Source organism: Vombatus ursinus, unplaced genomic scaffold (genome assembly GCF_900497805.2).
Source record: "Vombatus ursinus unplaced genomic scaffold, bare-nosed wombat genome assembly UNPS02015255.1, whole genome shotgun sequence".
Lineage (NCBI taxonomy): Eukaryota > Metazoa > Chordata > Mammalia > Diprotodontia > Vombatidae > Vombatus > Vombatus ursinus.
In genome coordinates, this window is record NW_020955033.1 from 33,929,649 (window position 1) to 33,943,191 (window position 13,543).

Consider the following 13,543-nt stretch of genomic DNA (forward strand, 5'->3'; position numbering starts at 1 on the left):
ACTGAGGAATATTGTGAGCCTGAGACCCAGGCTATGTGTTTAGCATAAGGTATCATCTAACATATGACTCTTCTTAAAAAAATTATTCCTAATATAAAGGCATTTAGCTTGAGAAGTCTGCAAATTTTTAGCCTTACCTTTCTTTGATCCTCCAAACTATGTGTTCTAACATAGTTTTCACCATCCTCCCTTATACTAGGAACTAATACTTATGATTTAATTAGTATAGAGAACTCTCTAGTGAGGAAATTCCTTTGCCAAAGCAAATTAGAATTTTCTCTTAATTTATGGTCTTAAAGGGTTGTCTACCCTAGACAGCTTGCCCAGGACCAAATAGCCATTATGTCATAGGCAGGACTGAAATCCTGGTTCTGAGGCTAGCTCTCTCCTAAAAGGCAGCTTCCCTAATACCTCTTAATTCCACTGCTTTCTGTCTTTTATTTCCTATTTATACTGTATATAACTTGCTTTGTCTGTATTTGTTTACCTTTTGCCTCCCTCATTAGATCTTAAGCTCCTTGAGGGCAGGGACTGTCTTTTGTCTTTTTTGTATCCCCAGTGCTTAGCATAGTGCCTGGCACACTAATAAATGTTATTTTATATATATATGTGTGTGTATATATATATATTTATGTGTATGTATATATATAACATTACATATATCAATGTTATTAGAAATAAAAGCACTTAATAAATGTTTATTGATTGATTGATAGTTCACATTGCTTCTCGGAGGATCTGAGAGCCAAAGTATAATTTGACCTATGTTGTTGTTCATTCATTTCAGTTGTATCCAACTCCTTGTGACCCCATTTGGTGTTTTCTTGGCAAAGAAACTGGAGTGGTTTGCCATTTCCTTCTCCAGTTCATTTTATAGATGAGGAAACTGAGGCAGACAGTTAAGTGATTTGCTGCAGTCCCACAGCTAGTGTGTCTGAGGTCAGATTTGAACTCAGAAAGATGAATCTTCCTGACTTCGGGCCTGGTACTCTATGCGCTCTGCCACCTAGCTACTCCTCTAATTTGATCCAAAATCATTTAAAATATGATCAGTTGAAGTATGAGAGTAGGCTCATAGAATCATAGATTTAGATCTGGATGGGACCTTGTTAATGATTGAGGCCAATCCATTTTATAGATGAAGAAACTGAGGCACAGAGAGATTAAATGGATTGCTCCGGGTCACTGAGCTAGTGCACGTGTGAGATGGAATGTGAATAGTTCAGTTTAGCTAGAGCGTAGAGTAAGTACATGGAGAAGAGTAGCATTGTATGAAGTTTGTCCTAGATTGTGGAAGTCCCTGAATGTCAAGCATAAGAAGCTGAACTTTATATGGGAGACAACAAAGAGTACCTGAAGATTCTCAGAAAGAAGAGGGACATGACCAGATCTTTGCATTAAAACCAACAAAAATAGCTTATTCTGGCAGCTGTATGAGACCAGATTGGAGGGGTTATAGAGTGAGTGCGGAAAGACCTGTCAGGAGATTGTGGCTAGTGCAGGTAAGAGAGTCTATACCAGGAGAGTGGCCGTAGAATCCCAGAGGAGGGCAAGATGACTGCTGATGTTGTAGTGGTGGTATTACCAAGACATAGTGATTGATTGGATATGAGAGACAGGAGAGGGAGAAGAGGCAAAGATAACCCCAGGGTCACAAGAATGTGGGAGACAGGGAGAATGGTGATGCCACAGACCAAAAGAGGAAGAGCAGGTTTAGAGAAAAGGTTTCTGATGTGTTGAGTTTGAGGGCTGATGGAATACGTAGATGTCCTGTAGGCATTTTGAGATATGGCTGTGGAATTCGTGAGAGAGGTCAGGACTAGATTTATAGATTTGAGGGTCCTCTGTATAAAGAAGTTGTTGAAGTTGATGGGTAAAAGAAAAGAGAAAGCCATTTGGATTTAGAGATGAGGAACTCATGCATGGCCTTGGAGAGAATAGTTTCAGTAAAATGGAAATGTATGCCCAATTACAAGGGGTTAAGAAGAGAATGGGTATTAAGTAGAAGAATTTAGAATAAATAGAAGTAATCCTTGAAGCCTTTTCCAATCCCTCTTAATTCCAGTGCCTTCTCTCTGTTAATTATTTCCTGTTAATCCTATGTATAGCTTGTTTATTTATCTTGTATTTAGCTTATATATACACACAGGCATGTGTGTGTGTGTGTGTCTATCTATCCATCTATCAATCTATCTACCTAGCTATCTATTGTATATATTTGCTTGCCGTGTCTCCCATTAGATTAGGTGCCCCAATGTCCCCAGCGCTTAGCACAGTGCCTGGTGCATAGTTGGTGCTTAATAAATGCTTATTGAATGAATGACAGACATAACTTTTTCAAAACATTTAGCAGTCAGAGGAGAGATAGATGGAACAGTAGCTGGATGGGGTAAAAGTGTCAAGGTAAGGCTTTTCTCAAATTGGGGTGACTTGAGTATGTTTGTAGGCAGAGGGGAGGGAGTTGTTAGAGGGAAAGAGATTGAAGATGTTTTAGACAGAAGGATAACCTTGGAAGCTAGGTTCTGGAGGAGAAGGAAACATAGGATCAAGGACCTGAGTGAGGCGTAGGGGATATTATACCTTCTCTTTGACAAGAGGGAAGGAGAAGAAAGTATGCGAAATCATCTAAAATATGAATGGCAATGTCTTTTATTTTTAAGCTGCTGAAAATTCTGGTTTTCCTTACCAGGAACAGGCACATGGAAGTTCTGTTCCAGTTGGATTCAGTTTCCTGTTAGAAATAATGCCCTATACTATATTTAATGAATATGTTGGCTTGGGGTACCCCAAAGATCAGCACTTCATTGTTGCCGAGCTGCAGTGTGATACAGAGGGCACTCAGTGAAATTGAAGACATACATATGTACATTCAAATGTAGAAATCTTCGTAGATTGATAATGGGAACTATCACATTAACACTCCAACTCCATTTCTATTTAAAACATGATGGCCTAAAGCACTGATTTTTTTTTTAGCTCTATACTAATTTTGTAATTTCCCAAAATGCTTCAGACTTATTTTTAATTGAATTTCTTTCTTCTCCCCCAGAAAATCTATCCCTCGCTGCCGAAGAATTAACAGAATGCTTTCCAATGAATCCCTCCATCCTCCCACATTTAGCCGGTCCAACTCCCAAGCCTCCGTAGACAGTACTTCGATGGAGGATTTCTGGTGTGAAGTTGAAAGTATTAAAGAAAACAGTGAGGGTGGACAGGAAGAACAGACAGTCACTGAGGTCAAGCCTGCTGATGGTGAGTAACATCCTATTTTGTTTCCCAGGTTATGATTTCTGTGGATATTTTTTATTGCCTCCCCTATTCCTTTGTTCCTCTTAAACAGAGACTGGAGTAAACGTCGTGAGCCAAGAGACTTCCCTGTATTAATGACCTCAGGTTCATGTAAGTTCTTGCCAACTTCAGGGTAACTTGAATTGGATGAAGGTCACATTTTTTCCCGCCCACAGAGCACCAGCTGAGGCCTGGTATGAGGATATTTAGGGAAGGAGGTCAGACTCATTCATTTGCATTGACATGGGATGAGTTACTTTCCTTAGGTTAGAGGTCTTAGGATTAAGAACCCTGGAGAAAAGGCTGACATCTGTGAAGGGAAGCCACAGCCCTTACAGCTAACCAGACTGAACCCCTGGGCTATAAAGAACTTAATGGAAATGGGCTGGAGAGCCTCCAGTGAGTGAATCTAACAGAAATTGCATTGCCCATGGAGCAGTTATTGAAGGCTTTCAATACAATGGAGTGAGTGTAAGGGAAGTACGGCATCCTAGGGACAACCTTCAGAGACATTCTGAGTTAGGTTTGCCTTGGGTACATGAGGAGAGCAAATCAGACTTCCCTCATTTCTAGTGCTGATCCTGATGAAGAGACCCCAGCATTTGGGGCCAGTGGTGATGAGTGGTGTTAGATGCTGAGTTATCCAAATGTCACTTTTCCTGAATGTCCAGTGACCTCAGCAAGAGAAAAGAAGAGTGCTTGGGAGAAGGGGGGGGGAGCCTGTGAGTGTAATTAGTGGCAAGTGGTAAAGTGCTTGTTGAGCAGGTGTGAACAGGTTTGTGACAAGAGGCAGCTTGAGAGAGTGTTTTTCCTCCATGATTCCCCTCCCCCTCTCCTCTAGCTTCCAGCTTGGCCTTCTGAAGTCAGGAGCAACTTAGAGAAAACCTGGATTTATCCAATAGTTTCTTGAATTCACATAGCCACAGGAGAGCAAGTTCATTACGCTTACATAACTCAAATATAACTCTTTTCTTCTGAATATAGGATTTCCTATCTAATAAGGTACATCATGCTTGCCCCTCTCTCTCGGAGGCTTCCAAGCATTCCTCTGCCCCCCCAGCAAAGTTACTCAAACACCAGTCTTGTGTTGTCTTGTATCCTCATTATAATATAATTAGCATACATTAGCAGAGCCCTGCACTTGCTCCATCTATAAAATCTCCAGTGGTTTAGCATTCCTGTGGACTGCTTTTGACTGTCTTAATGCTGTTAGCATTATTGTCTCAAAATCCCCATTCTTCCTGTGTCTTGTTTCTCCATAAATCTTTGAGATAATATGTTTAATATTTATCTATGTACAAGTATATATGTATACATATGTATAGACATGTGTATATCTATACATATATTGTGTGTATGCATACATATATGTGTATCTACATTGTATATGGATGCACATATACTTTATACATATGTTCCCTATAGTTTATATACAAACTCTATACATACATATTATGTGTACATAATATATGACCTATATACACATGTGTATCTTAATATATTACCAGACCTATGATTTCATTGGCTTACAGAACTCTCCCTTACCAAGGTAAATTGGCATGTGTTCTGCTATTTACAATCTTTGAGAGCTGTCTGGGGTCCTGAGTGCTTAAATGATTTGCCAAGAGTCACATGTTCAAGTATGTGGCAGAACCAATACTTACCTATACCCAGGTATTCCTGACTCTGAGATTGTAAGCTCCTTGAGGACAGGGACTATCTTTTGCCTCTTTTTGTACACTTAGCACAGTGCCTGGCACATAGTGGGTGCTTAATAAATGATTACTGATTCTTTGTGCATCATGCCAGAGTAAGCTAGTAAGCTAGCAAGATGATTATGCATGCTATGGAGTTATATTTTGGGGGGATCTTGAATAATAATAGCAAATAATATTTACATGAGACTTTAAGGTTTGCAAAGTGCTTTCTCAGCTATATCATTTTCTCCTCACAATAGCCATGTGAAGAAGGTACTGTCTTAACCTTGACTTAACAAATGCAGAATGTGAGCCTCAGAAAGATTAAGTGATTTGCCCCTAGTCGCCAAGCTAATGAGTCTCAGAGCTAGGATTTGAACTCGAGGGTGCTGAGTGAGAACTCAATGCTTTATTATACCTCATGACATCTCACAGTGAGCCAGCCTCTCCTCAGGCCTCTCTGACCCCAGTCTCAGTACAGTTTAAGCCCTAGGTTAACAGGGAACTTATTTAGAAAGCATTTATTCCAGGCCCTTATTTTGCAAATTAGATATATTGACCACCTTTGAGGAACTGAAGCCCGAGGGGGTGACCAGGGAAGGAAAGGAGTGGGATGGGGTAAGATGATTTGTGGAAGGTCATGCAGATGTGAAGCTAAAAATCTGGTTCTAGTGTGATATTCTGCTTTTTATTATTACAATCATATGCTCATGTAAGCCCTGAGAAGACTATAGAAAGACAAAATGTCAGTTTGGACTCATGTCCTATCTCAACAATTTCACTGTATACTGTCAAGGAGAAGGAAAAGAATCACAGAAGAGAAACTTGGAACAGGGAAATGAGTGTAAATAGCCTTAGTTCTCAGAGGGAAAAATAACAGCTTTTAAGATGAATTAGTAAGGGTCATGGTACTCAGTCTTAATGAATCACCCCTGCTTCCACGATAAAAAAGAAAGCGTACCAAAGCATTGTTACATACCACTTGTGTGACTGTGATTGTCCCCCCACCTCTCTAGGTTTCAGTTTCCTCCATTGGGTCAGAGGACCTATGTTTGAGCTTGGCTTTAACATTTGCTAACAGTGTGACCTTGGGCATTAGCTTAAGCCTCAGCTATCCCAGATGTAAAATGGGATAATAATAAACAGCCATCCTATCTGCTTTCCTAGGTTGACATGAAGAAAATGCTTTGTGGGGGCAGCTAGGTGGTGCAGTGGATAGAGCTCAGGCCTTGGAGTGAGGAGGACCTGAGTTCATATTCGGCCTCAGACATTTGATACTTATTAGCTGTGTGACCCTGGGCAAGTCACTTGACCCCAATAGCCTCATCAAAAAAAAAATGCTTTGTAAACAACTAAATAAATATAAGGTTATTATTGTGAGGCTTCAGCATATGTGGTAGCACTTTAAAACGAAAAAATATTATCCTTTTAAAGCACAGGCATAACCACAATGCCTCCCCACTCATGTAGCTTCAGTGCTCTGTTGTCTCTTGGGTAGAATGGAATGTCTACGTGTTTTTAGGACCCTCCACAGTCTGGCAGCAGCCTATCTTTCTAGATTGCTGCACTGTTCTGTGATTCGTGATGTTCTGTTTCCCACCACCATGCCTCTGCTAAGGATGTCCCTTGTGTCTAGAATACTCCTTCCTCCTCACCAACATCTCCTAGAACCCTTCGATGCCCTAATGAAGTAGCTCAGGTGCCATTTTGACATGAGGACTCTCTTGATCCCAGTGGTTAGGGTTCCCAAATAACTTTGTGTTTATTTACTTCATGTACATTTTGTATTCACTCATCTATGTATATATATTTTTGTCCCTTCAGAATGTAAACTCCCTGAAAGTAGGGACTGTGTGATCTTTGTAATCCCAGCGCTTAGCGCAGTGCCTTGGACATAGTAGGTACTTAATACTTGTTGAATTGAACTGAACCTATATTTGAGTTATTATATGGTTGTCATGAATCGATGAATATTTTCATTAGCTAATTGGTAACTGTTTTGAAGAAAATTATATGAAAACAAAGTATGAAAGTGTGAAAACTTATGAAATGAAAATTTACAAATTAAAATAATATGAAAACACAAACAGTCTCTCTACCCTTTCTTTCGCCTTTTTGACCTAGTTTTGATTAAACTTTGCCTTTTGTTGTAACTACCTCAGAACATGCGGTGGTGTCTGATACACAGTGAGTGCATAATAAATGTATGTTCACTGATTTTCCACAAGCGTACATTTTAGGGACTTTTGATGGGCCCCCAAACAACTTACTCAGTTTTCAAAGTATCAGTCAGCCCAAGCATTTATTAAGTACCTACTAGGCCCAAGTGCTAAACGGGATACAAAGAAAAGTAAAAGGCAGTCCCTGTCCTCAAGGAGATCACAGGCTAATGGGGCAACAACATGTAAACAACTAGATACAAACAGGGTATTTATTTTTCAGTTGTATCCGAGTCTTCATTACCCCATTTGGAGTTTTCTTGGCAAAGATACTGGAATGGTTGCCATTTCTTTCCCCAGATCATTTTACAGATGAGGAAACCGAGGCAAACAGGGTTAAGTGACTTGCCCAAGGTCACACAGCTAGTGAGCGTCTGAGGTCAGATTTGAACTTAGGTCTTCCTGACTCCAGGCCCAGCACTCTATCCACTGTACTATCTAACTGCCCAAACAAGATATAGACAGGAAAAATTGCATATATCGATAAAGAGAAGTGATTAATTAGCATGGAAGGCCAGCTGACAGGCACCAAGATGAATACAAGAAAAACATGACACATCGGGAAGAGTAATGTCTTTCAGATTTGGGTTCTATTCCTACCCTTGCCATTTACTACATAGGTGACTTTGGTTGAAACTTTCACCTTCAGGTTTCAGTTTCCTTATCTAACAAAATGGGGTGGTAGGTGGACTAGATGACTTTAAAATCCCTTCTAGCACTAAATATATGATCCTTGGAGTTATTATACCACTCCTCCTTCCCTTCCTGGGAACCCCGATTTACCAGAGGTCATCTCAACAACCAATCAGCTGATTTTAGAGTCTTCCTGGCTTCATTTCCCCCTTAGCTCAAGGAGGGTACACACGAGATGGAATAATTGCCTTTCTCTTTAATTTCATTGAAAAGTTACTCTGCTGAATTTACTTGTCTCTGATGAGGAAGAGAAGCTGAAGGATCATACTTCTAAGCTATAGACAGTTCTTCTCTTCATACCCTGTGCCCTTCACCTCTTCTGCTGTGCCAGCTATGTTTTAAGACAGGGCTTAACTGATCTTCCATCTTTAGACAGACAGTCTTAAATATCCTTGTAACTGCATCTTAAAGTCTGATTTGGCTAAGTCGTCCACCTAAATTACAGCCATATTGCATGTGGAGAATAAAGTAATATGACAACAAAATAATGTGATTCTTGAATACCTGCTTCCTTTATTGAAGGCCACAAAGAGAATATATAACTAAGTGTGTATTTGGCTGACAAATAGGAGATAGGGTATTTTTCTTTTTTTCTTTCTTTCTTTCTTTCTTTCTTTCTTTCTTTCTTTCTTTCTTTTTTTACAAGTCAGAGACATGGCATAGTGCATAGAGAATTGACCTTAGGTCCAGAAGATCTGAATTCAAATTCCACCTCTGACACATCCTGGCTGTGTAATCTTGGACAAATCTGTTAACCTCTCAGTACTCTAGGAAACTTTCTGAGAGAGAAGGTTGTAGAGAAGATGGCTAGCCTACTTTGGTAGAGTGGATTTCCTTACCTGCGAGTTCCCTAAACCATTGAAATCACAGGTGCCGTTCCTATGCCTATTCTAATCAAGTCCTATACCTAAAACCACATTTTGCATTACCTTAAATTGAAATAAACAACCTGGAGTCGTCTTTGATGAAAAACATTTCCACAGTAGAGAAAGACAAAAACACTTGCTTAAACTTTGTCTCCAGGGATAAAATGCTGAATTAAGTCTTAAAGAAAACGTCATCAATTAAGGCTGACTTAGTTTAGATATTTGTGATAGTTTAGGCAGGGATGGAGCTAAAGTTTATCTTTGAATTATCTGTGAGTTTACCAGAACTCAGAAAGCAAATGGATAACACAAACCAAATTTCAAGTGAAGTATTTACCTACTTAAGAAAATGCACTTTACCTGCCCTGGAGCAGGAGGACCTGAGTTCAAATCTGGCCTCAGACACGTGATACTCACTAGCTGTGTGACCCTGGGCAAGTCACTTAACCCCAATTGCCTTACCAAAAAAAAAATGCGCTTTAGAAGTCTCTGCAATTACTATGCAAGCAGAGGTCAGTGCTTCTAGGCTGGTGTTAATTCCAAATCATTTTAAAGTGTTCTTTATTTTTATGATGAATTTGATAAACATCAGCAAATAGGAATATGTTCATATGCAGTGGAAAGAAAAGAGGATTGTATGTGACAGTGAAATCTCTGTTATATCCTGATTTGTTTAAATGTATATGGTAAAAGTAACATGGAACTCCTACCTCTGCTTTGTTTGTCTGCGTCTCCTTCTGAACTGCCTTCTGCTCTCTCCTATGCATATTAAAGAATATTTTGTTGTTTTTCTTTTATTCTGTTCTCTTTAAAATATTACCTTTATAAATAAAATATTAAATTTATTAATAAATAAAATATCTTTATAAATAAAATATTATATTTATAAAACATAATGCTATCATTATACCCCACTCTCCCCCAATAAACCTCCTTTTATAGTATATAAGAGTATAGTAAGCAAAATAAATCTTTACATTCAGCTGCTTTACTTCAAATGCCCCCATCTGAAAAATATCTCTTGTTCTGCAGCCACCCCTGTCCAGAGGTGAGAAATATGAGTTATGGACAGTTTTCTAGAGTAGCTGAGGGTCATACATACACACACATACATATATAAATATATATCATAATTCTTAAGTCTATCACCATGTTTTCCTTTTTAGTGCTGCAAAGGAATTGTAATACAGGAATGATTGTATAAATTGTTCTCTGGGTTCTTTTCACTTCACTCTGGATCAGTTTATATAATTCTTCCCAGCTATCTCTGAATCCATCCCTTCTGTTATTTCTTCCAGCACTATAATATCCCATTGCATTCACTTACCATAGTTTATTCAGCCATTCTTCAGTTGATGGTCATCCACTCAATTTCCAGTTCTTCGATACAACAAAAAGTACTGTGTAGTATTTTTGCACATATATGGATCTTTTCCCCCTTTCTCTAATCTCTTTGGGATATGACATAAGCCTAGTAGGATTTCTAATCACTCTTACTTGTTCATGAAGCAGGATCTTTTTTAGGGAACACTTAGGATAGTTTCAGTTCTTGGATATATGATACAATTTATGTCATTTGACATTTAATTAATCAGAACTTTCCATTACTGCCTGCTTGTATCTACAGTACAGTGAATGAAAACCGATGTTCATTATGATGACCTTGAGCCACTGAATAATTTGGAACTGCCTCTTCATCATCAAATCATTAATCATCTAATCATCAAAGATTAACTAATATTTAGTTAAATTTTAGTTATAGTATGATGTCTGTTTTGTTCTAATTCTTTGGAAAAAATGTTCCCACCCCAAGAAGTGAGAGAGTGCCCTTCCCCCATTCTTGGCAGAGATGGGATATTGTAGGAGTAGAACATTGAATATAGTGTCAGATTCAATTGACTGTGTGTTGCTTAATTTTGCTAATTTGCTTTTTTCCCCACTTTCTCTTTTTTTAAAAAAAATCTTGATTTCAACGGGTGGCTTACTGGGTAGGAGAGGGAAATTGATACATTTGGAAGTAAAGGTAATGAAAAAAGGTATCAAAAAATTTTAAAAAGAAAAAATATCCTATGCAGTGTATTTAGAGAATAATATATACACATAGATAGATACACACACCGTCTCTGTCTGTCTACCTATCCATCCATCTTTCTAGGCAATATATTCCTGGGTTTAAGAGATAGCGTGACACAGTGGATGACAGTACTGGTTGGTTTTGGGGTCAGGAAGACTTGGGTTCAAATCCTTTTCTTACCAAATACTGGCTTTGTGACCCTGGACAAGCCATTTTACCTCTGAGCCCTTCCAGGAAAATCTCTAAGATTACAAATAGCAGAATAGATCCCTGTCTGCATTGATAAAGGAACACCCCACATATATGATATCACAGGTCTGGTATTTAAAAAGAAACAAATCTACAAAAGCCACTACTAAACCTCAGTTCAAATCCTACCTGCTACATATCCTAGTTACATGACCACAGGCAGGCTGCTTCGATGCTCTGTGCCTCAGTTTCCTCATTAGTAAATGGTGACTGGATTATTGTGAGGCTCAAATGGAATAACGGAGGCAAAGTTCTCCCTAACATCCAATCTCATACTTGTTCTTATGGTAACTCTAATTTAATCAGAATATTTGATTCACTAGGCCAAACTATGTACTAAATGAGAACCTATTTAGAAGTATGGGTCCTTTAGTCAACTTTTTACAACATAGATTTTAATAAATCAATTCTAACAAGTTCTTGAAACAGGTCATCAGAAATGGTAAGATTTTTTGTTTTGCTTTGCTCTTTGCCTTAGTGTGTTTTCTATTTAATCTCCCCCATCCCTGATACACCCAGGAACATGGCGTCTCTTGGTCCAGAGAATGTTTGTAACCCCTCTCTGGTCATCTTTTTGCAGAAGGAGAGCTTGAAGCCGAGTGGTTGCAAGATGTGGGTTTATCAACACTAATCTCAGGAGCTGAAGAGGAAGATGGACAGGCCTTACTCTCTACCTTGACTCGAACCCAGGCAGCTGCAGTCCAAAAGAGATACAACACCTATACTCAGACCATGAGGAAGAAGAACAAACACTCCGTCAGAGATGTCCGAGACATCTTTGGAGTTGCCGAGTCTCCTGTGAGTAACGAATATGCTCTACAAATGTTTTATTATTTGTTTTAAATTGAAAGCAAAGGCTAGGTAAGGCTAAATCAGTTCATTTTAATTGGAAAGAAAATGACAGGAGCATAGTACAAAGTTTTACAGACCATGACCTAAAAATGATAAATCTCTATCCTTCATCTGCAATGTCTCATTCAAACTCAAATTCACTCCCTCTCTTTCTGGAAGTTGGAGAGTTATTTTGGCAATGACGCAGGTTTTGGTTGGCATGCAGCACTGAGGTATTTACTTACTAATCTAAGCACTGGGGTGAAACCCTGTGATCAGGCAGATCAATGGGGGTATGCATGTGGCATTCTAAACCTGCAGGAATATTGGTTTAAAATGGTAGGTGTGCATTAATGGCTTTTATATTTCTGATGAAAGCAAATCATGTCAAAGAAAGAAACTCAGGATTTTCAATCAAATATTATAGAGGTAGATGAATGTTCTAAAAAGATATGTATCAAAATTTAGTGAAAGACACATGTCACATATTTAGTGAAAAATACAAGATTTAATTCCATTTTATTTATAGCTGTTTTGTGGCCCCAATTTTCCAATGAGTTTGCCATTTTGTAAGGGAATTTGCTTCTGTTTCTGTTTCTGATTTTTCATTCATTCATCTCTTTAACAATGTTCACATTTGTGTAGACTTTACATGTAATATCTTTCTAGTCCTTAAAACATTCTCTTGAAATAGGTAGTGCCAGTATTATTACTTCTGTTTTAAAAATGAGGAAGCTAAAGGTCAGAAGCTCAGTTAAATGACCTGTCCAAGGTCACACATTTGGCGAGTAGGACTCAAACACAGATCCTATCACTCCTCCTGTGTTTTTGCTTCCTAGCTCATGAATGGAGCTACTACTCTGTGTAAAGCGCCATATTGTGTATTGTGTATTATGTATTGTCCCAATTGGAAATCAAAGAGTAAAAGGCAGGGGTGGGGGGAATGGGGAGGTATTATAAAGAGGTCAGTAGGAAACAAAGCCTGGTATAATGGATTCAGAAGATTTGGATTCAGATCATATGCTTTAGTGGAAATGATCTGGGTCCAAAATCCTGGTCTGCTACATTTCTAACCTTGGGAAAGTTACCTTGGACCTTGAATCTTTTGGAGGTTTCCTCATCTGTAGGAAAAGGGAATTAGACTACACCGGGAGTTCTCACCCTTTTTGTGCCATGGACCCCTTTGGCTTTAGCCCTGTTAGATCTCAGAACTCCTTTTCAGTGAGACAGAATGAGTTATGATGTCAAGGGAGTTTGAGCTGTAGAATAGAGAAGAGGGAGGTCATAGTGAATAAAGTGTCTCAGTTCTATGATTTTGTCATAAATAAAGCAGGTCTTCCCTTCTCAAGAATGAAAACAAAAAGTTGTTTGTCATTGGGTGTCTATCTGAATTATTAGCATAGTTGCCTCAACCCTTTAATTCATTTTGTCCATATTAGTCTCGCTTTCACAGAATTCTTTCAGTGGTAGAATTTTTGTTTATTTGACATGAATATTATCTGGCATATTCGGTACAAAAACTCTCTAGGTTCCAAAGAAATATAGGTCAAACCCAATATGCCGCTAGTTCTTCAGTGGAAGTAGTAGTAGTAGTAGTAGTAGTAGTAGTAGTAGTAGTAGTAGTAG

The 13,543-nt window shown here is 38.7% G+C and overlaps 1 protein-coding gene across 6 annotated transcripts in view; it reads left to right on the plus strand.

Annotated features, from left to right (window-relative positions):
- Window positions 1–13,543, plus strand: part of LOC114031914 (rho GTPase-activating protein 28-like) — a 192,690-nt gene that overhangs the window by 115,841 nt on the left and 63,306 nt on the right. For all 6 annotated transcript variants that reach the window (XM_027847117.1, XM_027847116.1, XM_027847120.1 and 3 more), the window contains exons 2-3: window positions 3,050–3,252; window positions 11,667–11,884. In XM_027847117.1, coding sequence (XP_027702918.1) covers window positions 3,050–3,252; window positions 11,667–11,884 — 421 coding nt within the window. The remainder of the gene's footprint in view (window positions 1–3,049; window positions 3,253–11,666; window positions 11,885–13,543) is intronic.